General features: G+C 38.8%; 1 protein-coding gene across 10 annotated transcripts in view; it reads left to right on the top strand.

The window, feature by feature from the left end:
* The window catches only part of SORBS1 (sorbin and SH3 domain containing 1), a 211,188-nt gene that overhangs the window by 159,852 nt on the left and 37,820 nt on the right, over positions 1 to 13,516 (top strand). For 7 of the 10 annotated variants that reach the window (XM_073596488.1, XM_073596489.1, XM_073596490.1 and 4 more), the window contains 6 exons: positions 1,157 to 1,324; positions 5,778 to 5,824; positions 10,085 to 10,199; positions 10,278 to 10,406; positions 10,698 to 10,892; positions 12,754 to 13,452. In XM_073596488.1, coding sequence (XP_073452589.1) covers positions 1,157 to 1,324; positions 5,778 to 5,824; positions 10,085 to 10,199; positions 10,278 to 10,406; positions 10,698 to 10,892; positions 12,754 to 13,452 — 1,353 coding nt within the window. The remainder of the gene's footprint in view (positions 1 to 1,156; positions 1,325 to 5,777; positions 5,825 to 10,084; positions 10,200 to 10,277; positions 10,407 to 10,697; positions 10,893 to 12,753; positions 13,453 to 13,516) is intronic. The other 3 variants (XM_073596493.1, XM_073596494.1, XM_073596492.1) reach the window with 2 other exon arrangements.

The raw sequence follows: 13,516 nt of genomic DNA, 5'->3' as shown, positions 1-13,516 counted from the left end.
ATGAATGGGGTTTACATTAGCTTTAGGGAAACTAGCATTTTCAGGACAATCAGGTAGATTACAGGTTTTCCTCGTGAAAAGTTAGTAGAGGTCCATTAGGCTTATACTGCTGCCTTATTATTAAGGCTGGGTTCACACTAGTGTGAATTTGATGTGGGTTTCCTAGGAGAGTGACAGGAGAGTGTGCCTGACTCTCATTGGAGCTGGTTCATACATCTCCATGGCGGCCACGGAGCAGATTGCACAAAGGTCCTGTGCATCTTTGGCTCCATTTCAGGTCTGAATTCAAGCAAAAATTCGGGCCTGATTCGTCCCTGAAATGGAGAATAGGGGCGCACCGGACCCCTGCTGTGAGCCGCATATGCACTAAGTGAGAACTCAGCCTAAAAAGGAAAACACATTAAAAAGGAGGCTTTGTCAGAGAATATAATGTCTGAGGATACAACACAATGTCAATAAAACTACTCCCTGGGCATTCATTAATGACTATGTGAGAAATTGCATTTTTTGTATGCAGCACTGTATACATTGTGTGTAGTTGATAGCATGGTATCTGAGCAGTAGACGTACCTAATAGTAATATCAAAGCAGTAGAGGGCTAAAATAGTGGAGACAACTTTTAACTATAACTCTTCTATAATAATAAAATAGGAATTCCAATAAGCATGATTTGTACATAAAACATCCACAATGCTTAACTCTAGGCTAAATGTAGAAAAATCATAATCCATTATCTGGAAAAATAAACATATTTTTAGTCCATCCTCATGCTACTAGGATCATGTAAAATTATGTTTTTATGTAGGTGGCCAATTATCCTCCTCAGTATGCCATAGCTGTATACATCTAAACCAGAAAACCAAAACCTCAGTCTTGGTGTACATTGTGCTGTCTGGATCATGAAGTGGAGGCAATGGTCTTAGGCACAAATCTTGGTAGGAGCTTGGCTAATAAGCTAAATATTAGCAACTCACCTAGGAGAGTAAAAGTATTAAATGACTGCATTTATTGACTTTAGCTGCTTTACAATTTTAAAGCCAAATTTTGCTTATTAGTTAGCCCTTTTTTTTATTGAAGTTTATTTACTGATTCCTTGAGTAGTGGCATGACCCAGGCAGGTGCTTCACAAGCCCAATAATGCAATATTTTATCTCAGAAACTTTTAGAGGATCAGCGGAGACTTAAACGTGAGCAAGAAGAAGCTGATAGTGCTGCTAGGAGGCACACTGGGATTGTCCCATCACACCACCAGTTTATCACTAATGAGCGGTTTGGAGACCTCCTCAATATAGACGATGCATCAAAGAGGAGATCTCGGTCTGAGGTCTGTTCTTGTTGACATTAGGCTGCTGCTTGGCCCAGATTTGTATTGTCCATGTACATCTGTTCACTGTAGCCAATCATTTATCGCCTAGAGTATGCCGCCCATTTGCTTTTCCATCAATTGCTTTTTATCTAATTTGGCTGGTAGAGGAAATGAGATCACTAGAGCTTACAATCTGCATGTTGGTTGCGGTCTTAGGAGCTGTTTGCATGCCATTATGATTTATAGTTTATTGCATATGTGTTATATTTTTTATTATGCTGGAAATTATTTTTGCCTTTTATTAAGTAGACGAAGCATGTTTTATCTGGTAATTAACTACTAACCAGCCTTTGAAATAAGTATGATTGTGTATTTTAATCCTGCTAAAAGAAATATCTGTGTATGATACTAATAAAATCTACCAACAATTATGCTATATTTTAATATGTTGTGTAATAAGAAATGTTACTGGGTTACATTTAATAGTCATACTGTACATATTCTTTTAATGTAAAAAAAAAGTTACCAGGCAGATGATAAAGAAATGATAACTAGAAGCTGACCGGTTGCTAAGCAAAAGAAATGGATTTGTCTTGGGGACAGTTTTGAGGTCCAGGTCTTTCAATGACAACCCACTTCTAGATTTCTGTATCTGAAATACTAAAACTAATGAGATTAGCAGGATATACCAAGTCTTTCACTTTTATAACACAGGCAGAACATCCCTTTATTCAATATATTGACTCCATTTTATGTAATAACATATGACACATTGAATTATAGTAATTCTATGTTTCCTGTATGGTTCCCACTTTTTCTGATTGTCTCAATGTTTTATTACTTCATACTAAAACCATGGGTAATAAGTGAACTTTATCAGCCAGTTGGCAGCCCTTTAGATAACACCCCAATAATGGCCCAGTTATCTATCATTAAACACAACTAATTAAAATATGCATCAGTCTTGGGACCAAGAGGAAAGCATCATCCGTTGTGACATGCTGTATTAACAGAATGCTAAATTGTTAAAAGTAGACACAGGTGATGTCCACTAATATTTAATGTTCCCTCCTAATTATGTCATCTGCTTTATAAAAATATAAACTACACCATTTTTAAAGATTGGTTATGAATTCAGAATTTTCATATAATTTTTATTGCAACTAGTTATTTAAGAGAACATATTAGACCTAATGGGGGTTGCAATCTCTGGCTTGTTTTTAAAGGTGCGAGCTGGGGGGCTATATCCTTAACCTAGAACAAATATGCGGATTAGGTGTCCTGACACTTCTCTACAAATTGTTAGTTTATCTCATGCATGCTGACATTCAAAAAAGGCTCCTATTACCCCAACAAGCAACTAAAATATTATTAGGCAACATAACCAGCATACTATTAAGTTTAATATACATTTAATAAAAGAGGCAAATGTATGTACCTAACAGAGATTGCTGGAGCACACATATCAAAAAGCAGTTGAAATAGTTTAAAGTGTAGGTACAAATACACATGCAGATTTTCGTACATGAAATAGTACAGAGTCAATTACCAATGGTAATGGCAGTCAGAAAGGCAATGAGGTCCCTACCCAATGGGGTAATCTTATACCCCTTTATCAGGTCTTGCCCATGGAAGCATTGGGTAGGGGCTTCATTGCCTTTCGGACTGCTTTCATTTATCACCAATACTTTTTTTATATATTTGCTCTAGCAATCTTTGTCCAGTAAATACCTTTGCCTTGCTTCTATGTGTATTGAACATTCAGGTGTGCTGGTTTCCTGCTATAATTTTAGTTTTCCGGACACCTTTCTGGCTATATACTTATTCCGGGTCAGTGAATAACTGAGAAGAAGGCAAATGATTGAGGCCATGGACCATAAATAGTTAGCAGCTCCCATATTCTGTCCTTTTCGTATTTTAAACACAAAGGTTATTTGAAAAAATAATGATGCTTTCCCTGCGGTTAAAGACTGTGCTCTCATTATTTTTTTTCTGTACTAATTAAATTATATGTAAACCTTAACAATGAACTTCTCTAATTTGTTCCATTTGGTCTGCTAAATATATCCATTGATAATGTGGTTTTATATCTGTTTTTACAAGTGCAAAAAAATACCTGTTGATTTTGCCAGAAATTTTGTGAGCTAATAACTTCCTGTGATCACTGCCTGTACACAGGGAGGGGTTATGGAGGGAAGGAGTGGCGAGGGATATAATAAGTCATCGGAATATAAATAAAGTAGGTAGGGCTGACAACACGTGCTTTTGAATTTAGAACCAAACATGCAAAACATGCATGTTGTGTTAAAGAGGAAGGTAGGGGAACACTACATTTCTGGCACATCAATAGTTATTTATCTGTACTTGCAGCGTGTTTAAGGATATACATGTGCATGCATTGTAGAGATGTACAAAATATGTTTTTTTTTTTTTATTTTGCCTTGACATACTCTTGAAGTCCTCATGAGTTGAACGAAGTTGAGACTTATGTTATAGTATGTTTCTGTATGGTTCAATAACCTTTGTAAAGGAAACACTTTTTTATGGAACAGACTTGAAGGCTACCATTGCTGATTGATGCTTCTGAAAACGCTGTCATGCTGACTCTCAGGCTTCAGTACTTTTAGTTTTTGTCTCAGAACAGACCTGTGGATAACTTTCTTTAACATTCTTGATCTGTAGATTTGTTACAGGTCTAAGATTTGAAAAGTATTGGAGCTGACTAGTTTGTATAAAAGCTAGGAAACTATAATTTTCTGAATGTTGTCTGAAATGTCAGCCCCAGTTTTCCTTTTATGAAAGATTTACACTAAAGTGTATGTAAACTCAAAATCTGTTTTTTTTTTTTTTTTTTTTCAGAATGTTTGAAATCATGATTCAACTGTGTAGCGTTTTTCAGAAAATCATTTTTTGTTAATCTCTTGCAAAATTTCTTACCAGTAAAAGCACTTCCTATTACAGGCTGATAGCGTTTAACAACTGCCTTGCAATTAGCCGCACTGTTGTCAGCCTGCTGTGTGAGCTCCTTTGTTTGGCTGGTGGGTTTCCTATCAGGTCTGTCAGATAGGCTGCCCTACAACATGAAGCAACTCATAGGGCAGACTGACCAACCATCTGATAACTTAGAGGCAGTGACTTAGTTTTGTCAGCCTGCATTAGGAAGCATGGCAAGATCTCCAGGTAAGAAAGCTGTATACAGTGAGACGTGATACCAAACCTGCTGAAAAATAGAATTAAAGAGGAGTTCCACCTGGGGAAAAAAAAAGTAAGTGGGCAGCTACAAATACTGTAGCTGCTGACTTTTAATATATGGACACTTACCTGTTCAGGGAGCCCGCGATGTTGACACCCCAGACGATTTTCGGATCGACTTCTGTGTGCTGCCACTGCCATTCCTAGTAAGGGAATCCAGTAGTGAAGCCTTTCGGCTTCACAGCTGGTTCCCTACTGCACAAGCACGAAGCATGCTGCACTTTCTAACTGGCCCGCGGCAAAGGAAGGAGGAGTGGGGCCAAACTTCCGAGGGACGGCGCTGTGGCGTGGTCTCCCGGAAGTGGGAAAGGGTACCTGTCAAAAACAGGTACCCGTCCCCCCTTTCCCCCGAAAGGTGCCAAATGTGGCATCAGAGGGGGGGAGGAAGCAGTTAAGTGGGGGATTCCACTTTTGGGTGGAACTCCGCTTTAAGGTTTACATTCACTTTAATGGCAGTTTTTTTTTGTAATTTTTATATTTTATAGGAAAGGTTAATGGTAATAGAACATATACATTGGATTATACCGCTGCAGTTAATTAAAAATAAAAGCTTGAACCATTATCGTATTGTACAAATTCCCACACAAATGTGAAAATTCCCACACAAACGCTAAATTTAAAATATATAAATACATTTCTTTCTTCCTAGATTCCTTTTTGTAAAGGGCAGCAGTGGAATTATTTTGGTACATTACTGATAATACACATCCAAGAAATTGAGATGCACTTTGTTGCTTATCTTGTCATGAAGTTAAAAGAGAGTTATTAATAATTCATATTATCTGTGATTTTCTCATGTCCAGCGGCTGGCACACGTTCTGTGCTGTTCTAGACAAGTCTAGTTAGAAGAAATGGCTTTAGGCAATGCACTATGACTTTAGTATGTAAATTCTACAGATGAAAGTGTTGTTCTGCATCATTCTTCTATTAATAATGACTAGAAAGTACGAACAGCAAATCTAACTAAAATATCTCGTGCTACATGCTGCATAATGTTTTAATTGGTCATCAATATTCTATGAGATGTGTCTCAGATGAGGGCAATTAAGTCAGATTTGCATTTGAGTTTGTACCAAGAACTTTATTTGGTTATAAGAAACCAACTAGTTCAACTCATTGTGGACTCTACATGTAAAATTAGCATTTTTCCTAATCTGTGTTAAGCAGTTATTTGTAATATAACATTACCAATAAAGTGACTTTTGCATATCTATTTTAGATGACACAAGCCAGAGCAAAGTTTGATTTCAAAGCACAGTCTCCAAAGTAGGTGACCTGATAATACTGTCTTTCTTCTTTTAAAATATTCCAATTTATCATTTCTTTTGGTTTAGACTAATGCCCTGTACACACGGTCGGATTTTCCAACGGAAAAAGTGCGATCGGATTGTGTTGTCAGAAATTCCGATCGTGTGTGGGCTCCATTGGACTTTTTCCGTCGGAAATTCCGACACACAAAGTTTGAGAGCAGGCTATAAAATTTTCTGAAAATAAAATCCGATCGGTTAAATTCCGATCGTGTGTACACAAATCCGACGCACAAAGTGCCACGCATGCTCAGAATAAATTAAGAGATGAAAGCTATTGGCTACTGCCCCGTTTATAGTCCTGACGTACGCGTTTTACGTCACTGCGTTCAGCACGATCGGATTTTCCGACAACTTTGTGCGACCATGTGTATGCAAGACAAGTTTGAGCCAACATCCGTCGGAAAAAAATCCATGGATTTTGTTGTCGGAATGTCCGATCAATGTCCGATCGTGTGTACAGGGCATAAGAGGGTAAGGGATAGAACCTTTTGTATTGCCATTTTTTAAGACATAAATGAGAACCACTATTGGGTTTTTATTGTTATCTATGTTTGCAGTAGAGGGGTTTCCTAACTTTCTGTGTGGTCACTAAGGATGAGCACAGGCGAGTGCAGCTTCTTTTCCAATCCCACCTGAGAAAGACTGCCAGGAAGCCTTCAATGTACTGGGCTAGTTGTAAGCAACTGAGGCATTTACTGTTATGGAGCTGCATGTATACATGCCCTTGTATACGTTTGGCATCAGGGTGAAGAATACCCTGGCCACAGATGATTGGCCCAGTACAGATGACCGCTTCCTGATGAGCTTGCTTAGGTGGGTTTGGACTAGGATCCAAACATGCCTAAGTTCTTCCAAAATCTCCTCACCCAAACACAGATGGAATTTACTGTATAATTGACAGAGGTTCTCTAACTAGAACAAAAAAAAAAAAATTTGGCTGTCGTGCTGTAAAGTCTTTCAGCTTGCTTCTGCCAGTATTGAAGTGAAAAGATCTTAGGCAAGATTGGGTAAGACTTTCCAACATCTCCAGTTATTTGTTCCTCAATAACACAAAGAAATGCCATGGAATGCCCCATAGACAATGGATCATCGCCTGATCCTGCCAAAAAAATTTGACTGTTTGAGGAAGAGGCTAGAACAAAAGCTGAATTTCAAGTAACCCTGTCACTTTGTAAGGAATTATTCAGAGACAAGGCCTGTAAGAGGTACAGTATTTACCTTTCAGGTGGATGGTACGTTGAGTTTTCGCTGCTCTGGGGTCTGTTGCTAGCTGACACTTCTCGGTGTCACACACACACACACACACACACACACACACACAATACTATGGTTCCTACTATGGTCCCCTATGTCACTACTGTGTATTTAAACCACAGTGCTCATTGGGGAAAGAATTATCTGGCATACCCTAAAGTGTCAAATAGCAGCATTTCAATGAGCTCTTCCAAAGAGTAAAGTTTAACATGCAATCTACTGGAAATGTAAATGGGTTTTTGAGATTTAAAAGATGCTGGGAATGCAAACTGCAGGGGTTCAATAAAAAAAGGACTTTGGGTGTATATATATATATATATATATATATATATATATATATATATATATATATATATATATATATATATATATATATATGCGCATTGCATCCAGAAAGTATTCACAGCGCTTCACTTGTTCCACATTCCAAAAGTGGATTAAATTCATTCTTTTTTCTCAAAATTATATAACTATAAGCAATACCCCTTATTTGAAATCTTTGCAAATAAATTAAAAATGAAAAAAATCACATGTACATAAGTATTCACAGCCTTTGCCATGACACTCAAAATTTAGCTCAGGTGCATCCTGTTTCCATTGGTCATCCTTGAGCTGTTTCTACAACTTGATTGGAGTCCACCTGTGGTAAATTCAGTTGATTGGACATGATTTGGAAAGGCACATACCTGTCTATTTAAGGTCCAACAGTTAAGAGTGCATATCCGAGCATAAACCAAACCATGAAGTCCAAGGAATTGTCTGTAGACCTCCGAGACAGGATTGTATCGAGGCACAGATCTGGGGAAGGGTACAGAAAAATGTCTGCAGCATTGAAGGTCCCAATGAACAGAGTGGCCTCCATCATCCATAAATGGAAGAAGTTTAGAGCCACCAGGACTCTTCCTAGAGCGGGCCACTTGGCCAAACTGAGCGATCTGGGGAGAGGCGCCCTAGTCAGGGAGGTGACCAAGAACCCGATGGTCACTTTGACAAAGCTCCAACATTTCTCGGTGAAGAGAGGAGAACCTTCTAGAAGAGCAAACCATCTCTGCAGCACTCCACCAATCAGTCCTATATGGTAGAGTGGCCAGACAGAAGCCACTCCTCAGTAAAAGGCACATGACAGCCCACCTGGAATTTGCCAAAAGGCACCTGAAGGACTCTCGGACCATTAGAAACAAAATTTTCTGGTCTGATAAAACAAAGATTGAACTCTTTGGCCTGAATGACAAATGTCATGTCTGGAGGAAACCAGGCACCGCTCATCACATGGTCAATACCATCCCCATAGTGAAGCATGGTTATGACAGCATCATGCTGTGGGGGTGTTTTTCAGCGGCAGGAACTAGGAGACTAGTCAGGATCGAGGGAAAGATGAATGCAGCAATGAACAGGGACATCGAAAAGCTGCTCCAGAGCACTCTGGACCTCAGACAGGGCAAAGGTTCATATTCCAACAGGGCAACGACACTAAGAACACAGCCAAGATAACAAAGGAGTGTCTACAGGACAATTCTGTGAATGTCCTTCAGTGGCCCAGCCAGAGCCCAGACTTGAACCCGATTGAACATTTCAGGAGAGATCCGAAAATGGCTGTGCACCAATGCTCCCCATCCAACCTGATGAAGCTTGAGAGGTCCTGCAAAGAAGAATGGTAAAAACTGCCCAAAAAAAGGTGTGCCAAGCTTTGTAGCATCATATTCAAAAAGACTTGAGGCTGTAATTGGTGCCAAAGGTGCTTCAACAAAGTATTGAGCAAAGGCTGTGAATACTTATGTACTATACATGTGATATTTTTTTTATTTTAATATATTTGCAAAGATTTCAAACAAACCTCTTTCACGTTGTCATTATGGGGTATTGTTTGTAGAATTTTGATGAAGAATAATGAATTTAATATATTTTGGAATAAGGCTGTAACAAAACAAAATGTGGTAAAAGTGAAGCGCTGTGAATACTTTCTGGATGCACTGTGTGTATGTATATATGCAGTATATATAGAAAAATTATGATAAAGGTCACACGGCTTATGATTTCCCCTTAACTTTTCAAAGAATTACCCTTGCAAATGTGGAATAGCCAGGTTGGAAGAACTTAAAGCTCAAATGCTGCACTGGCATAATATAATTGGTCATTTCTGCCTTGGCTGGACATGTCTGGCAAATTTTTGCCATACCTTTGGATAGAAAAATATGTTACAAATCTGCCTATCCTTTATCATGAAGTCTTCCACGTCTTCTATCTGTAGACTGTACAGTAGACTGCTTTAGCCATTAGTATTGTCTTCCTTTGCAGAGATATGTTTTGAATTTTTGCAACAATGAGGAAAGCTCAGAACTTCCCTTGTGATTTAGAGGAGTTCTTTGGTCACAGTATTGACTTTTATTTTATAACGTCAGCATTGTAATAGCAATACAAACAATAGCTATTTCTGGCAATCCAATCTACACTTGCCTGAATAATCTCCTTTCCTGTTAAGTGCTGCATGTCTGTTGGCCATCTCTTTCCACAACTTCTCAGATTCCCTGCATGCTTTGCAGCTTCTCCTCTGCTGTTTACTTTCTATTTCTAAGGACTACATATCCCATAGTACCTTGCATGCCAGCAGTGAGTACTGTACTGACTCTGCCTCATGAAACACCTCTTCTCAGTGCCTCTGTAGTTCAAAAGACAGGCTGTGTGAATTATGTAACACAGCAGTACCTACTCACAAGGTATAGTGAAAACTAGTGTCAGAGAATTCAAGGAAGTAAATGAGTGTGGATCTTCAGATATTTAGTTTATAAGCTTTGTGGCTTTGTGACTATTCAGTTTAATGATATATATAATATAACATTTGGACCATAGATACTTTAAACAACATTGTGAATATATGTTTCTGTTTTTTCCTGCACTTTCTCATATACATTACATTTTGAGGTGTAATTATTGTAATCATTGTCATATTTATTTACCCATATAGGGAGTTGCCACTCCAGAAAGGAGATATAGTTTACATTTACAAGCAAATAGATCAGAATTGGTTTGAAGGAGAACACCATGGAAGGATGGGAATCTTTCCCATTTCATATATTGAGGTATGACTGTTATAGACTAATATGGCAACAAAGAGGCCCTTTTCTTTATCATGACTGAATATTTTGCTTTTCTTACAGATGATACCACAAACTGAGAAAGTACTACAGCCACGGAAGGCTTCGCCAGTGCAAGTTTTAGAGTACGGAGATTCCATTGCCAAGTTTAACTTTAATGGGGATACAGCTGTGGAAATGTCTTTTAAGAAGGTAGTAAACATGAAACGGAACTTGTCATTAAAATGCATACTTAAAATGAATCGGTACAGCACAAACCCAATTATGATTTTACTATTAAAAAAAAAAAAAAAAACCCTTTCTTGCTTATAACAAAGTGCTGCTGCTAAGCTCTCCTGTCTAACCTAAATTCAATTGAGGATAATGGCAATCCATTCCTTGCCATGACAGATTACTTTTGAAAGAAACTTAGTGTAAATGAAAGTTTCTCATCCTTATGTTTTATAAAGAACCTTAGAATAAGTAGTATTTTTTTTCTTTAAGGGTGAAAGGATAACGTTGATTCGCAGAGTGGATGAGAACTGGTATGAAGGGAAGATATCGGGTACCGGTCGCCAAGGTATATTTCCAGTAACCTATGTAGATGTGCTCAAGAGGCCGCGCGTCAAGAACGCACCAGATTACATGGATCTGCCATTAACATATTCACCAAACAGAAGCACAAGTGCATCCCCACAGGTATGAGCCTGCTGTGTATTATTCTATATATCACCCTATTTAATAGGAAATGTGTATTTCAGTTCCAGCTTTTCCCATTCTTGCACCTAAAGCCCAACTCTAGCCAGAGCATTTATTTAGCTTTGGATTTAATATAGTTGGGTTACAACCTCTATGAACTTTTTATTGCTCTCTATGTCCCCATGATACAGTACAGGACAGTAGATTTGTATTCATAGACCATGAATTTATGCCACTACCTTCAAGTGACTGAAAATGGGCAAAAGTTCTACTGGGAATGCCCCCAGTGCACCCTCATAAAGTCCCACCCATTTGAGACTCCAATTTTTTGCTCGTCTTCTCCTCTGACAGTGTTTTAAAAAATTGTCACTGCTTCTCAAAGTTTTAAAGGGTAGATCTTCAAGCCTCTGCTGTGGTAAGCTTTGGCTGCAAGGTGTTTCAAGCTGTCATCTGAGTGTTTAAGATCAGTTGACCCTTGTCTTTGTTTTTTTTGTTTTTTATGGTCCTCTTGCTGTTTGCTATGTTGTTGCCCACCTCTCAATATATTGCTTGGGGATGTCTCATGATCTATGAATACAAGTATTGTACAATTAGGATAATGGGAATTTTGACTTACCTGTAAATTTCATATCTTGGAGTAGAGTACAGGTCACAGGACACAGGTCCCTCCCCTCTGCCCTCTGTTTCTCCCTATTGCTTGCTATGAAACTGCAATCACACTGAATTTGTAGGGCTATAAAAGGGTGCAGTGGGGATGATCTCTGCAAACCTTTTGGGAGTGTCCAATCATCTGCAGGTAGCATAGTAAAATCCATGAACTATTAAAAGTCCTGTGTCCTGTAATGTACTCCCAACATTTGGAATTTATAGGTAACTCAAAAATGCCATTTTTGTTGTCTGTCCATTGTCCATGAGATAGAGTTCCTCTATTTCCTGCCCAGGTTATGGGTTTTAGACAGAACAGAAAGTGAGGGAAAACCTCTCCAGTGGAGTTTCAGACAGAATTGAAGACCTTACAGAGGTTATAATTCTTCCCTGCTTTATCCAAAATAAACATGGTCTTGGGTGGAACTGACATAAGCTTCATGTAGCACCACTCCAAGTGCTAATGGCACTGCCGTGTTGACTCTACCACTAAACAGGGCGCTGGTGTAGGTATACTTATCCAGGAAGTACTATAACAAGAAAAAAAGATGCCGCACACCTACAGCTCCAAGTATACTTAATGTGAGAAGCAGCCTCAGCCCATGTACTTCCTGGTATCCACACGTGTGGTGTGCAGCGTCTTTTTATCGCTAATGTTTTGACTGGAGTTGCTTTTAATTTGTTGGTAAATTATTGGAACCAGCATCAATATACAGTATCTGTCACATGTAAGTTCCATTCAGTGTGTGTCTGTTGGTGCTTCTTTTTTACATGACTGCTACTTTGACTGACCTTTGAAATATGTTTTACTGGGGTGGACGCAGTGTTGGGATATAATGATTGGGGTTGGTTTGAGAGCCTTGGTTGGTATTAGAATTAAAACGGAGGTGTAAGCTTTATTTTGACCCAGATTTTTCCATAATAACAGAAACATGCAATTGAGGTGAAAATTCTACTACAATGCTGTTTCAGGGAGTTTAAATACATTATACAAGTCATTTATATGGACGGATAGTGTACTAGTTGGGTCCATAATAATCATGATTTACAACTGGGTATATGTAATTCTGTTTATCATAAATAGTAGGTAGGTATACCCCTATCATGAACATTCTTCATATCATATTTTATCATTTCAGTTATTCATTTGTATGAGTGAAATTTCCATGACATCTCCTCATCTTCTTTGTTTTCTTTATCTGTTTTCTCTTTGAAGTCTTCTGGTTATGCCAGGCCTCGTACCACCACTCCACCCCATGTTGCTCGCAGAGCTTTTTCTCCAGAAGTGCAGGCTATTACATCTGAATGGATTACTCTTACAATGGGTGTCTCCCGTAGTCATGGATACTCTGCAACCCCTCCTCTTCCCCCTCTACCTGAAGCCACCCTGTGCTCCATAGATTATATAACCCCATCTGCAGCTGCAAGCCCTACTTTCTCCTTAACCCCTTCTGTCAGCCTGCACTATGGTAATCAGTCTGGTAGATCTACCCCAAACTCTGCCCTGTCTTCTGCACCAACATACTCCTCCCGGCCACAGTCTTCTAATAGAATCAGTTATGTAATTTCTCCATATGGTGATGAGAAGTTCATGGGTTCTCCTTCCAGTTATGGAGGCTCCCCAGTGCAGACACAAAGACCACATGATTTTCTAATCTCAGAACTCACTGATGTTTTACGTAATCAGTGCAAAGCCAAGAGTGATGGCAGCTCCATAGTTAATGGTGAGAATGACTATTGGAAGCAACCTGGTCCTAAAACTGTAGACAACAAGTCAAGTATAAACCTTTGTACAGAACCAAACTCTAAGATACATACTGATCCCTATGAGGAGAAGCAGTTGTGTAAAGAACTCCTTAGCTTTGTCAGTAATAACGAGGATGATGGAAAGAAAGCTCAGGGCAGTCCTATTAAGGTACATATACTGCATGTGTGTGCACTTGGTTCATGTGCATCAAGACTGAAGTGTGTGGAAATTT

The sequence above is a fragment of the Aquarana catesbeiana genome, linkage group LG08 (assembly GCF_042186555.1).
Source record: "Aquarana catesbeiana isolate 2022-GZ linkage group LG08, ASM4218655v1, whole genome shotgun sequence".
Classification (NCBI taxonomy): domain Eukaryota; kingdom Metazoa; phylum Chordata; class Amphibia; order Anura; family Ranidae; genus Aquarana; species Aquarana catesbeiana.
The sequence above is the reverse complement of the archived record's forward strand: the minus strand, read 5'-3'. Positions and strand labels throughout refer to the sequence as shown.